General features: G+C 44.6%; 1 protein-coding gene across 2 annotated transcripts; it reads right to left on the minus strand.

The window, feature by feature from the left end:
• Window positions 1–944: 944 nt before the first annotated feature.
• Window positions 945–11,158, minus strand: LOC117552405. Of its 2 annotated transcripts, none has more exons than XM_034225777.1 (2): window positions 10,683–11,158; window positions 945–3,346 (listed from the first exon to the last, which is right to left on the minus strand). In XM_034225777.1, the coding sequence occupies exon 2, from the start codon at window positions 3,260–3,262 to the stop codon at window positions 983–985; it is 2,280 nt and encodes a 759-aa protein (XP_034081668.1). In that variant the 5' UTR covers window positions 3,263–3,346; window positions 10,683–11,158; the 3' UTR covers window positions 945–982. The 2 variants fall into 2 exon arrangements, with proteins under 2 accessions (XP_034081668.1, XP_034081669.1); XM_034225778.1 differs by having other exon boundaries at window positions 945–3,362.
• Between the last annotated feature and the right edge of the window lie 2,557 nt (window positions 11,159–13,715).

A 13,715-nucleotide genomic window follows, 5' to 3' on the forward strand; every position in this document is an offset into this window, starting at 1 on the left:
AATGATCTGCTTGTCTCAAAGAGATCCTGCCAGGTCAACCCTCGGACATAGGAGACGCGTTTGACCTGTGACCTCAACCCACAGAGAAGTCTCTGACTGACTACAAGCAGATGTTTGCAGTATCACAGACTCTAAGGAACCATAAAAGACTCTATAAACAGATCAGATGAAAATATTCTCTTACAGATTCACTCTTTTTATCAATCTATTGATAACCAATTAACATTAGTCTAAGAATATTTCAGTCAATACTTAAAATCAATAGGCGTCCTCAGAGTTGGGTGGGCTCAGATACATTCATTACATTAAAAATAGAACAAGATTGAAAAACACTTCAATCACCATGATTGAACACAGTCAATCATAATAAAATCATCTCTCTTCAGTGCTTGGCATTTTTGTCAAAAGGTACAATAATAAACACATGGGATACAAAATATTATAGCAAAATATATGTTTCAAAAATAAGATCTTTTATCATTTATCACTCAGTTAATCTCCTTCATCAAACACAGATTCTAAATCAGCTTACATCTCAAAGATTTACTTTAAGGCAATTACTTATTAAAAAACACAATTAGGATTATAAGAAATCAATTGAGGTATAATTTAGGATTATGAGAAATCCAATTGAGGTATAAATCAGAATCATGAGAGATCCAGCTAAGGTTCCTAGTTTAAGGTATAAATTCGCAGTGATGAATCGATCAATCTGTAAACTGTAAAGTTACAGTGTCCTCAATCTTTAACATTACTTTACGTTTACTTCATTACGCTTTATTCAAGAGTAAGGCACTTAGTAATACATTTATTTCATTCAAATACACTTGTTCAAAATCTGAAAAGGAAAATCAGACATTTTATTTGTAAAACAACCTGAAAAGGAAAAAATCAGACATTTGTCCTTTAATCCAGTGTATCAACTGTAATCAATTATCAAAACATCTGTTCTTTATTCAGAATATCAACTTTAAACAACATCTCAATCGTTGAATGGAGGTACCCACGGGTCGGAGATCACGATGGAGACCCAGGGGTCCGGAAGCTCGGCATTGTACATTAATATTGTGTCCTGTACAGTCGAATGTCCAACTAGCCTTTGTGGGGCCTGGAGGGCAGTCTTGGCAACCCTTCGTATGGCTAATTTAACCACAGTGATCAAACAGATCACTAGGATTAGCACAACCAAGATAAACACTGAAACAGTAACAACAAATTTAACCAGCCCCGCTCCCCAAGATCCAAAAGTTCCACTTAATTCCCCAAATGTAAACCCATGAGTTTCATGCAATTCTTTTATTCCCCTGGCAGTATCATGAGCCATGTCCATAACTTCAGGTGTGGCATCAGATATGAAAGAACAGCACTCACTTCCTATCACCTTGCATGTTCCTCCTTGGGCCGCTAAGAGGAGGTCAAGCGCCATACGATTCTGTAGTGCTACTGTCCTAACTTCCTGCAATTCTTTGTGTTCAGCTAACATCGCTGTGTTGGATACATTTAAATGATGTTCCACCACTTTAGACAATGCGACAATTTCCTGCTGAGTAACATAAATACCGTACCAAGGCAAGAATAGGCTAGCTATCTGTTGTCCTTGTGTAATTGACCTGCTGTTCCTGTGTAGAGAGGGAAGTATTGCTGCAATCTCAGTAGCCTCTACTTTACGGATTAAAGGGATTAGGTATGCTAGATAACAGATACCATAAAAAACATCATATGGCACACATCCATAGGCCCGGTCCCCACAAACTAAGTAAACTCTCTGTGGGAGGGGAATTCTGGCTATATGTACTCTCACTATGGCATTACAGTCGCTGTGTCCCACATCAGGAGAGGTGTGAGATCCTACTGCATTCTGGAAACAGATGGACACATTCTTCCATTCATGTACAACAATTGGGGGGACATATACTGAGCAGTCACGTGTAGGGGGCTTGCCTAAGGGTATTGGCTGCGTACAGTCATGTATTTTAACCTCAACGGAGTCCACTGTCCTAGAGCCGAACCAGGGCACAACTGTTACCAACGCTTCCACTAACAAAGCGGGTGTGTGTGGTTGCATTGTACATGTTGGACTTGTAAAGTTAGCTGAACAATTAGTCTGAGCTAGAGCTAACTGGAATCTATATTCAAAAGCTAGGTTAACGTATTTCTTCATATATATTAATTTTAAAAACGTCAACCGTTTGAAACCGTCAGGCAGGTAATCTTTATTTACTGTATCAACAATGAGAGAGACTAAGCCCTTGTACTGTAAAGGTTTTTCAGAGTCTATTGGGTAGGAAGGAGTGTAACAATCCCCAGCCTCATCGCTAATTCTAGATGCTATGTCATTCCAGTTTACTAAACCGTAATCAGCTTTTGTGAAAGGAATTGGGCTAAACATAGGAGAATGCATTGATTCTGGCATATTTTGGCACAACCAACAGTTGCTAACATTACGTTCATGTGCATAGTCTAACATTAAACTTACTGCAGAATTAGTTTTAGTTTGTTTATAAGGAGTAATTAAGGCCTTTTTTGAAGAATCTACCTCGCCTCCTGATTGTTTAAGTGGAGTAGATGGAACATTTGTTTTGCTATTTGGTCCAGTAACTGTGCATGCAGTATCACCTAGATTGGGAATGCGGTAATCTGGCTTCCGCACTGTACATTTTACCTCCTTCCTTATCAGTGCCTCGAACCGTTCTATCGTGCTACACCACAGTTCTGGGGGCATTTCTTCGATGGTGTTAAGAACCATCCTTACCCCCTCTGGTGCGACCCTGAACCAAGAGTACTGGTTTTCTGGATATAACTCCCATGTTGAGTAAACTGAGAACACAGGAAACACAATAATACAGTTAGATGAGTCACATATTGAACTTGGGCAGTTAACGGCAATAGTCTCTGACTTATGATCAGGGAGGGAGACAATCCTCCTTATTCTCCCTCCTTTTCTCTCTCTTTGTGTCTCTTGCACCATACTGAGTGTCTGTGTGGTGTTTGGATACAACCTGTCCTTGTCGCTAGGCACTTCTTTGCCCGTTGGTGTTGTTTTGCCCTCAGGGTCTGGACCCTGAGTGGTCAAGTCGTCTGCGCTCTTAGATAAGAGCACCTTATTTTCTCCCTCAGATGGGCGAGGTCCCTCGCCACCTGTCGTTGGGATTGTCACAGCTTCATCTAGCAGGGCGTTCTTGGCCAGGTACAGTAAACCCAGAATAACGATGATGGTGACTGCCTTCACACGCCAGCATCCAGTAGAGGAGAGAGACGACATCTTGAAGCGTGAATCCACTCCGCTCTACCTTGTACTCTCAGGGCTGTTCTGGTCACTATTAATACCTGGAAAGGACCTTTCCACCTGGGAGACAAAGAATATTTTTCAAGCGATTTGATTAGTACATTATCACCAATCTGAAAAGGGTGGGTGGGCTCCTCACCAGGCTGGGGGAGCCTGTCAGCCACCTGCCTGTGAAACTTTCTCAACATGTCAGTTAGATATTTGACATAGTTAGTCATGTAATCCTCTGTCCACAAAAGAGTGAGTCTGTGGGGCATTACTGGAGGACTAGATCCTGTGAACATTGGCCTTCCCATCAATACTTCGTGTGGGCTGAGCCCTGTCGTTGCATTTGGTGAGTTTCTGATTGAGCACAGAACTAGCGGCAGCGCGTCTACCCATTTTAGTCCTGTGGTCAACATTGTTTTAGTGAGTTTTTCCTTTATAGTCAAGTTCATTCTCTCAACCTGGCCTGAGCTCTGTGGATGATAGGGAACATGCAATTGCCATTTGAACCCTAACACTGTAGCTAGACTCTGGGTTATCTTAGAAATGAATGCTGGACCTCTTTCACTGTTAATCCCTGCTGGAACACCAAATCTAGGGACAACATCTTTGAGAAGACACTTTACAACTGTTCTGGCGTCTTCTTTTCTGGTAGGGTAGGCCTCTACCCATTTGGAGAACTGGCACACTATTACCAAAAGATATTTGAATCCTTGGCATGGTGGCATGTGCGAAAAGTCAATTTGCATATTTACAAAGGGCCCCGAGGGGGGCGGTAAATGTTCATGCTGAACTGGACCTTTTCTTCTTCTTGTCTGCTGGCATATCATGCATCTATCTACAAGGGTCTGTGTAGCTAGTGTAATGCCTGGAGCAAACCATTGTGACTTTATAATCCCATTCATCCCTCCTTTTCCTACATGTGATTTGCCATGTGCAACATGTGCCAAAACATGGAGGAATGAACGGGGACAGACCATCCGGCCGTCTGGGTGGAGCCACAAGCTGGACTCAGCGTCAAGTGTACAACCTCGTCTTAGCCATAAATCTTTCTCCCTAACATCAGCGCGGGCTTGCATGTCCGCGACATCATTAAAGGAAGGCAAACAAATGGTTTCTGCGGGTTGTGTCGAGGGGCATTGGAGTACCATAGAAGAGGAGGAAACTGCTGCTTGTTTAGCCGCGGTGTCGGCTAACGCATTTCCACGCGAAATAGGATCATTAGAATTTGTGTGAGCAGCACATTTAACTACTGCTAGCTGTGCAGGGAGCAGGATAGCGTCTAATAGCTCAGCTACTAACGCATGATGTTGAATAGGCTTACCAGCCGATGTTAAGAAACCGCGCATTTTCCACAAGACACCAAAATCATGGCACACACCAAATGCATACCTGGAGTCTGTGAAAATGGTTGCAACTCTACCTTCAGCCAAAATACACGCCCTGAGCAGAGCATACAACTCTGCAGCCTGAGCTGACGTGCCATTTGGCAAGGCTCGGCTTTCTAAAACTTCCCAGTCATTCACAACAGCGTAGCCTGCTAAGTGTACTGTGTCAGACGGCTTGCTCGCAGACCCGTCTGTGTACAGAATCATATCTGAATTAGGGATAGGGGTTTGCAACATATCAGCTCTGGGGGAGGAAGACATGTCAATCGTTGTGACGCAGTCATGTGTTATTTCAAAATCTGGAATTGGCACCAGTGTAGCTGGGTTTAGGGGGGGGGAACGTTTAAGAGTGATGTGTGGACTTGAAAGAATTACAGCTTCATAACCAGATCGCCTTGCTGCCGTCATATGCTGAGTAGCAGAGGTGTTCAGAATATGCAAAACTGCATGTGGGACATGTACTACACAGTCACTGGCCAGTACAATGGGAGAGGATTGTTTTACCACTATCGCCACTGCGGCCACAGCCCGCAGGCATGAAGGCATACCAAGCACCACAGGGGAGAGTCGAGATGAGTAGTATGCAACAGGCCGGAAATTAGAGCCATGCTTCTGCACCAAGATGCCCGTTGCAAAGCCCCCCCTCTCATGGACGTGCAGGTGAAACGGCTGATGGTAGTCAGGGAGCCCCAGGGCAGGAGCAGATGTGAGGGCCTGCTTTAAATCCTGAAAGGCAGTGTGCATGTCCTCAGACCACTGAACAATGTTAGGGGCAGCCTGCAGAGTGGCAGCACGCAGGACAGAATCCATCGCAGCGTACTCAAAAATCCAGTGTCTGCAATAATTTGCCATGCCCAAGAAGGAAAGCATGTCCTTCTTTGTGCGAGGTGGTGGTACTTTGTTCAACAGACAAATCCTTGCTGGCGAGAGGAGACGGTGTCCATCCCTCAGAATGTGACCCAAATACGTGACCTCAGTCTGGCAGTATTGCAACTTGGCCAGGGATGCTCTGTGTCCGCATTCAGAAAGTCTTTTCATGAGCAGAATGGAGTCGATGCGACAGGCGTCTTTATTGGGAGAAGCTAACAACAGGTCATCTGCGTACTGAAGCAAGGTACTACCTCCTGTCAGGACCAAAGTGTCCAGATCTCTCCTCACAGCTGCTGCGTACACAGTAGGCGACTCAACAAACCCCTGTGGGAGGCGCGTGTATGTGATTTGTTTACCTTTAAAAGTAAATGCAAACAGATACTGGCTGTCTGGATGCAGAGGAACAGAGAAAAATGCTGAACATAAATCAATCACTGTGTAGTACTTAGAGTCCGGGGGCAGAGAAGCTACAATCGAATTGGTGTCCGGCACAATTGGAGCTGTCGGAATGACAATAGCATTAATAGCTTGCAAATCTTGGACAAAGCGCCACTCATCAGGGCGATTGTGTTTAGGTATGGGTAGAATTGGAGTATTACAGGGACTAGTTGTGTAAATTAACACGCCCTGATCAAGCAAAGATTGGATGACTCCTTCAATCCCCAAAATGGCTCTATGGGGCAAATTGTACTGTCTGATAGCTGGCAATCTGGCATTGGCTTTAAGTGTTACTCGATGTGGAGGCGCTGAGGCAACAAAACCAACATGGTTCTTGTGTTTTGCCCATAATGCAGCCGGTACTTCTGAAAAATCTGAGGGGGGGGCCATACTCTGTGGGGGGGTTTGGTTGTAAATGAAGGAAAGTGCATTGTGGAAGAGCAATTGGCTCCGCGAGACGCAGCAGGAAATGCTCCCCTCCAAAGTTAATTACGTTAGGCGTGTGTGTGTGTGTGTGTGAAAAAAGTGAGGCTTCTAGCTGGGCCTGGCAGCGGGCTGCCATGGCCCCCACCTCTTTTGGGTTACTGCCTGGCGTAACAGCCACCGTTATGTAGGGGAAGCTTTCTTCAACTTGGAGAACCTGCTGGGGTGTTGTGAGTCTGATGGGTAAAACACATCCTTGTCGGGAAATGAACAAATATTGTTCACTTGTCAACCGATCTGATTTGTTGCAAAAACCTCTTACTGATTGCGCGTAGTCATCTGACGGATTAAAGGCTGCTGTGCAATGACAATTCAACACAGGTCGCATAAGAGACATTAAAGACGCACAAACCGGAGAAATGCTAGCAATCTTCTGAATCCCTGTTGTGGAGAAAACAGAAATCATATTGAAATCTGGAAATGACCAACAATAAAGGTTGTCTCGCGATGATTGAATGAATTGGACTGCCTGATAGACCTTACTGTCAGGAATTGTCAAAAACAATCCGTCTGAAGTGCAATGTATTGTTGCCTGTAATTTACATAGTAAGTCCCTGCCCATTAAATTAATGGGACTTCCATCTGAAATAATGAAAGAGTGTTCCACGTTTGATCCATTAATTGAAACATTAGTGGTCTCTGAAATGGGTTCGGACATAGAAATTCCAGCAACACCGATGGTTGTGACAAATGTATTGGTTGCTTCACACACTTTCTCCTTAGTACGCACGGCAGACAAGGTGGCTCCGCTGTCAATCAAAATATCTACAGCCATCCATCCATCCATCCATCTTCTCCCGCTTATCCGTGGTCGGGTCGCGGGGGTAGCAGTTCCAGCAGAGAGCCCCAAACTTTCTTTTCCCTGGCGACATCAACCAGCTCTGACTGGGGGATCCCAAGGCGCTCCCAGGCCAGCGAAGAGATATAATCCCTCCACCTGGTCCTAGGTCTACCCCTTGGTCTCTTCCCAGCTGGACGTGCCTGGAACACCTCCCTAGGGAGGCGCCCAGGTGGCATCCTAACTAGGTGCCCGAACCACCTCAACTGGCTCCTTTCGACGCGAAGGAGGATATCTACAGCCGTACCACTAAAATCAACGGGCATAATTGGATCTTCACGCGGGTTATTGGAAAGGCGAATTGTTGCTGCTTGAATGGGTAAATACTTTGATTCTGACCCTATATCTTCTTGGCACCACTATCTTTTATTAAATCCACTTTGTTGAGCGTTCTGCCCCTGGTTCTGTCCGTCATAACGTGGAGACTGCATTAATGCCAGATGTCCGGACTGCTGGGGAAGGTTGGGGGGAAGTGCGGGCTGGGCGAAGGGGGGCTGGGTGAGGGGGGGCTGTGTGTGCTGCTGGACCACCCACCGCTTACCACATTGTCCTGCCCAGTGATCGGTTTCTCCGCAAACATGACATGGCATCAACTTTTTGGGATTTTTGTTCTGTCTGCTCTTATTATGATAATCCTGTGATCTCCCCTGATTTTGATACTGCTGTGTGTGGTTTTGTCCCTGCGTTTGATAAGCCTGGGTGTTTTGAGGCAATTGTTGAAGCAGTTGTGAAATTCTGGGAGTAAGAAATATTTGGCTCCTATGCAACGCACGCATTGTGGCGATAGTCGCTTTCCAAGATTTAATTTGCCATTCGGGAGTCGACATCATGTAGGCCTGAGCCGTTTCTGGGATTAAATTATGTAACAAGGTCTGTATGGCAAACAAATCATTACCGTCTCTTTTAATTCCCGCATTATTATCCCACACTGTCATGAAACGCTGGATAAATTCTGGGACATTTTCCGCTGGGTCTTGTACACATGCCGTCACTTGTGAGAAATCTGTGTGAGTTTTAGCGCATGCTCTGATAGCCAATGCGGCGACGTTTTGTATCCACATGTCTCGCGTCTGTGTCGGGGGCCAGTCCCCTGCGGCTGTACACTCAGGAAATTTAAACTCGTCTCTGCACGTGGGCCAATCTGCCTTGTATGTTAAGATTATCAGCTGTTTAACATCATGAACCAAACAGTTATAAACTGAACCAATATTAGTCAACCATGACAGATACTCATCTGGACTTTTAGTGGGACTGGGAGCGTGGTTAGTGACATCAATGACCTCAGCGGGTGTCCAGGGTTTGCAAACTGGAACATCTCCTATCAGAATTTTCGGGGCGGTCACACTTTCTTCAGAATTATTATCCTGAGATGTTTGCTTTGTCGTGTACATTTTACGCTGGACATTACTTGGAAAACTGCTGCCGTACGGCGAACCTGGGTAATCTCGTAAAAGGAGTGGCTGAGTGCGATGAGTGGGGGTCAATCGCGGACTGCCATGTGAAACATTCCCCTCCCCCGCTGCTGCCCTCTGCTCGGCGTGTGCCGATTCTAATTCTCCATGTTGTCCTATCTGATATCTCAACTTATTTTCATTCATGATAGCTGCAGCTGTTATTAACAGATCATCATCGGAGTTTCTCGCAACGGGATTTGAGAGTTCTGTCGCGGGAATTATTTTCGTACAGAGAGATACAGCCTGCTTTCCGTCCAACAGCCCTGCGTCTGTCAAAATACAAATGAGCTGAGATGGGGTTGGAGTTTTACCTTGTCTTTTAATCCAATCATAAATTATGGATTTTGCAATGTCTGGAACATTCTCACGTGTCTTTCCCTGAATCTGGACATGTTTTCTGATCTCACATCAAAAGCAGCCTCTAGGCTAAGCAAATGAAAACTTTTTGCACATTGAGCAACTTTATCAATCAGCGCCTTGAGCTCAATGGAGCCTCGCTCGCTGCCAACAGATTTTGCATTTTTCCTTTCTTCATAACCCCGCTTTTCTGCCAAAGTCATCCAGGCTTTCACACATTCTGTCATGTATCCTTGATCCCATGAACAATTTGAATTATCTTCCACCAGTTTAAATGCTTGCCACAACACGGCCATATCAAAACTACCTGTCAGAGGCCAATCAAATCGAATCAATCCTTTCTGATTAATCTGTTGTGAGTGTTCGCAAAGTAACGATGTAAACGGCATAACTTTAGACCAATCCAAAGTTCTTCCGACAATTCCAGACGGCATGTTTGGAGAAAACAAATGCGTGTAGTGGTTTTCTGCAATCGGGTTTTTTGTAAGTGTCTTTGTGTGTGAAATGGCTTTCCTCTTACCAACTGAATCGTTTGTGGAGGCAGTATTACCCATGTTTAACGGTTAGTACAATAAAACAAACACTGCAATTAGACAAACAAACATGTACTCGCAACAAAATCAGTGCCCTGGCCAAAAAAATCATCCAGTTTAATTTAGTCCGAGAATTACGGAAAACGTCAACGGGAGCACTGAAATATCTGTTTAATATGGGCTCTTCTCAGCCATATTCAATCTATTGATGAGCAATAACTACCTTATTCTCAATCAAAACCACTATGCAAATGTAGTGGTAAAACTGCTCAACCGACCGAGAGCAGCGATTGTTTTAATTAATTCAGTGCTTTTTTTTTTTTTTTTTTTTTCTTTTTTTTAAAACAACAGCCAATTCAATAATCCGTTAGTTTATTAAACACAGTGTGAACGTAATATTCTGCCACGACCCTTCCCATTTAATAGCTCAATTTAGTTCTTGAGCTTATGGTGTGATTAACAGAAAATACAAGTCTGTGTTCTTAAACATTACTCGTGTGCCGTTCACCACAGGGGGGAAGGGAATTCGCCCTCCCTCGTGCAGCCTGAGCAGACACCCGAAAACGGATAGGTCTGATTTAAACCCGTTGAAATCTCCAGAATTCGGCAATTTGTTTCAATTACAAATCCTCACATTGCTTTTTTTTTTTAAACAGAGGTTCCACCTTGCTGATGCTTTCCATAAGGTCTCTCCGAATATTTGCAGTGTGTGATTGTCCAGTAATTTAATTCTAGAAACCACACACAGCGGAAATCGTTAAAAGTCGATGTTCCGAGGTTATTTATTAGCCCCAAATATTCTTATTGTTTATACATGAGCTGTGCTTGCTTTTGTTGGCACTTGCCCCAGCAGCATTCACAGGAAGAACCGGCCAAGATAGAAATCTCCTTTTGACACCGATTACTCAGGTTATAATTAAGCCTTCAGATGTACATAGTGGAGAGACCAAAACAAATTGCACTCGCGCAGTTTCACAGATAATTTTGATACCGTCAATCACAGAGTCTGGTAAGGCAGTTGTTCAAATAGATTTGAAAAAAAGCACTTACCAGCCTTCTGAAGAAATCTCGGCATCCTATTCGTAGACGCCAAAATGTGAAGGTAAACTTCTGTTGTTGCAATGTTGAGGTAGAATGAAGGAGTCTGGAACCGTTGTTAGCCAAAAGCACTGAAGAGTTTTATTGATCACAGTACATTAATTACATACGGCCGGGGAGATCATCTAAGTTTCACACATGCCCAGTGCTCCACCAGCGATCTCTGAACCAAAAGACACAAAACATCTAACCAACATGAGGAGAGGCGGGCTTCCAGAAAGCCCGCGTATAATCAATAACCGATGCAAGACAATGATCTGCTTGTCTCAAAGAGATCCTGCCAGGTCAACCCTCGGACATAGGAGACGCGTTTGACCTGTGACCTCAACCCACAGAGAAGTCTCTGACTGACTACAAGCAGATGTTTGCAGTATCACAGACTCTAAGGAACCATAAAAGACTCTATAAACAGATCAGATGAAAATATTCTCTTACACCCACACTGCTCAAACTTTTTTTTTCATTAACATAAAAATAAATCTCACGTACCCCCTGCAGTACTCCAACGTACCCCTAGGGGTCCGCGTACCCCCATTTGAGAACCACTGCGAGAGACCAGATAACAGGGGAAAGAGATGTTCCTTGAAGGAAGAGGGAGGGGGTACTGAGTAGCTGGCAGCCCCTCCCAACAGTGTCCTCACTGCTCAGGGACCTCCACCTTGTTACCAGTTCCAGGGCAGTAACAGAGTAGAGATTGCACACCTACCTCAAGAGTCAATGTCATGCATATCATCAGTTATTCTGGTCCATATCCTTTAGGAGAGTGTGTTATGATGATTATCAGTTCATTTTGTGATTATCATTAAAAGAGATGTTAATTCTTGTTTGAATTGTGTCTTTTACTGTCTTTACCAGCTGGGAAAATAACTTATGTTAACCACAGAGCTGATGCTTGAAATTCATTTGTTTTCTTCTTGTCATACTAGTGCTTAAAAGAAGGCTTTTTAGCCTTGAAGTGGATGTTTTATAGACAGGTCCCTTGTATCTAGTTAAACATAACTAAAATAAAGACAAAGTTGCTTATCAAGACAAGGCAAGTAACATTTACTTGAATTAAGTCAAAAAATCTTCCATAGAAAGCACTAGATAAGCCATTTAAACTCAAATCAAGACAAACTAGATTTAGAATCTAAATATAAGATTATTACACCTGGTTAGATCTGCAGTTTTTGCAGTGTATGGACTGATTCATTATTAGTTGTTACAAAGCATACACAAGACGGCGGGTAGACAAACCAATATAGACCCCCCACACAAACAATTAGACAAACAGACATGAACTCGCAATAAACACCAGCGCGACAGCAAGGTTCATCCAGCTCAATTTAGTCCGAATTAAGAGGTTTCAGAGGGGGTAGGGAATTATAGATGGGGCACCTTGACTCGCGCGTCCACCCTTGTATACAAGTCCTAGATCGTGCCTGAAGACCGTCCAAAAGCGAGAACTAGCTTATCCTCTTGCGACACCACTACTCTATTCTAGTGGCACTATGCCCCCCCGACCAGGAGAACATAGACTTTTTTCCGCTACCCTTTCTCTCCAACAACAGCACAGTTAACTGTAGTCCTACACGACCAGCCTATACACCCACCATCGAGTTCATCTCAACGATGAAACACAGTTTTGTTCTACACTTGCTTACCACTGCCCACCCGTGATCAATTAGCCTATAATTGTATGTATGCACCCCGGACCGCCACCAGTTCCTCCAGCAATGTAGGGAACGCTCCTCCAGCAATGTAGGGAACGTTCCTCCTGCAAGGTAGGGAACTGTGGCGCATCGGGTGATGCACGCACCTCATGCTGCCCCGGCCTTACCAGCAATGTAGAAGACGGTCACAAACAACGAGTGCTTTTAGACCATCTCGTTTTTAATAGAGACGGCGGTGGTGTGAGTTAAAGATATAGACAAAAAGCTGTGACTTTCTCCCTCTCAGCTGCACCGCTCCAGCCACCCAAACACGGGGGGGGGGCTGCTGCTGGAGCCGTGCTCACAGAGGCGATGGGGGGAAATATCTCGGGCTGCTTATTTATAACTGCTGTGTTGGCCGCTGAAACCCCAGAATTCGGTGATTTGTCCAATACAAATCTTTACATTGCTTTCATATAGAAGCTCCACTTTACTGATGTATTTCTTTAAGGTTTCTCTAAACATGAGCTGTGCATGCTTGTATGGTACTTTCGTCCCGAGCAGCATACACAGAGAAAATCAGCCAGGACCAAAGTCCCCAGACACTGATCCCCTGGGTTTACTATCCCCAAATTATCATCAACCAAAAAACGAACTGCTCAGTTTCACAGGTAATTTTAGGATACCGTCAATCACAGATTCTGGTATGGCAATGTCCAAATATGGATTTGAAATTACACTTAACAGTTCTGAAAATGTGTTGGTATCCTGCTGACAACGCCAATTTGTAAGGGAAACTTCTGCAGCAATGGAGAGTCAGGACTCAGAGAGACACGAGGAGAGTTGGAGCTTTGATGTCAAACACTGATGTTTATTTACAAGTATCGGCCGGAGAAATTCACATCACAAGTCACAGAGCAGCCAGAGGTTCTGACTGCCCGGGTGGATTGCCATGTCAAATCTGACCAGCCTCTCTCTCGATACACCTTTTAACTAGTTTACAGAGAGTTAATCCACATATTGGGGGATGGTGCGTAAACACTGGGAACACTGGAGATATCCCCGACATCTGGAAATACTCAATCACCTGCCTGACTCTTACCCCCAAAACACACCAGGAGCGTCTGCGTCGCGTTACGGCCGCGCCGCGGCGGTTGTAAGGATCGCGGCCACTCTAGTCAATGGGTGCTATTACACCACACGCGCCGTGTTACGGCTCAGACGCGTCCCAGAAGCGGCTCGGCGCAGCGCTTTCTCTAAAATTAGGATGAATCCTATTTTTGCCGCGGTGCAGCCGTAAGGTAAAGTCGGGCAGGCAGCCCCTCCTCGCAGGAAGTGGAAAGGTGAGCATCCG

The sequence above is a fragment of the Gymnodraco acuticeps genome, unplaced genomic scaffold (assembly GCF_902827175.1).
Source record: "Gymnodraco acuticeps unplaced genomic scaffold, fGymAcu1.1, whole genome shotgun sequence".
NCBI classification, from domain to species: Eukaryota; Metazoa; Chordata; class Actinopteri; order Perciformes; family Bathydraconidae; genus Gymnodraco; species Gymnodraco acuticeps.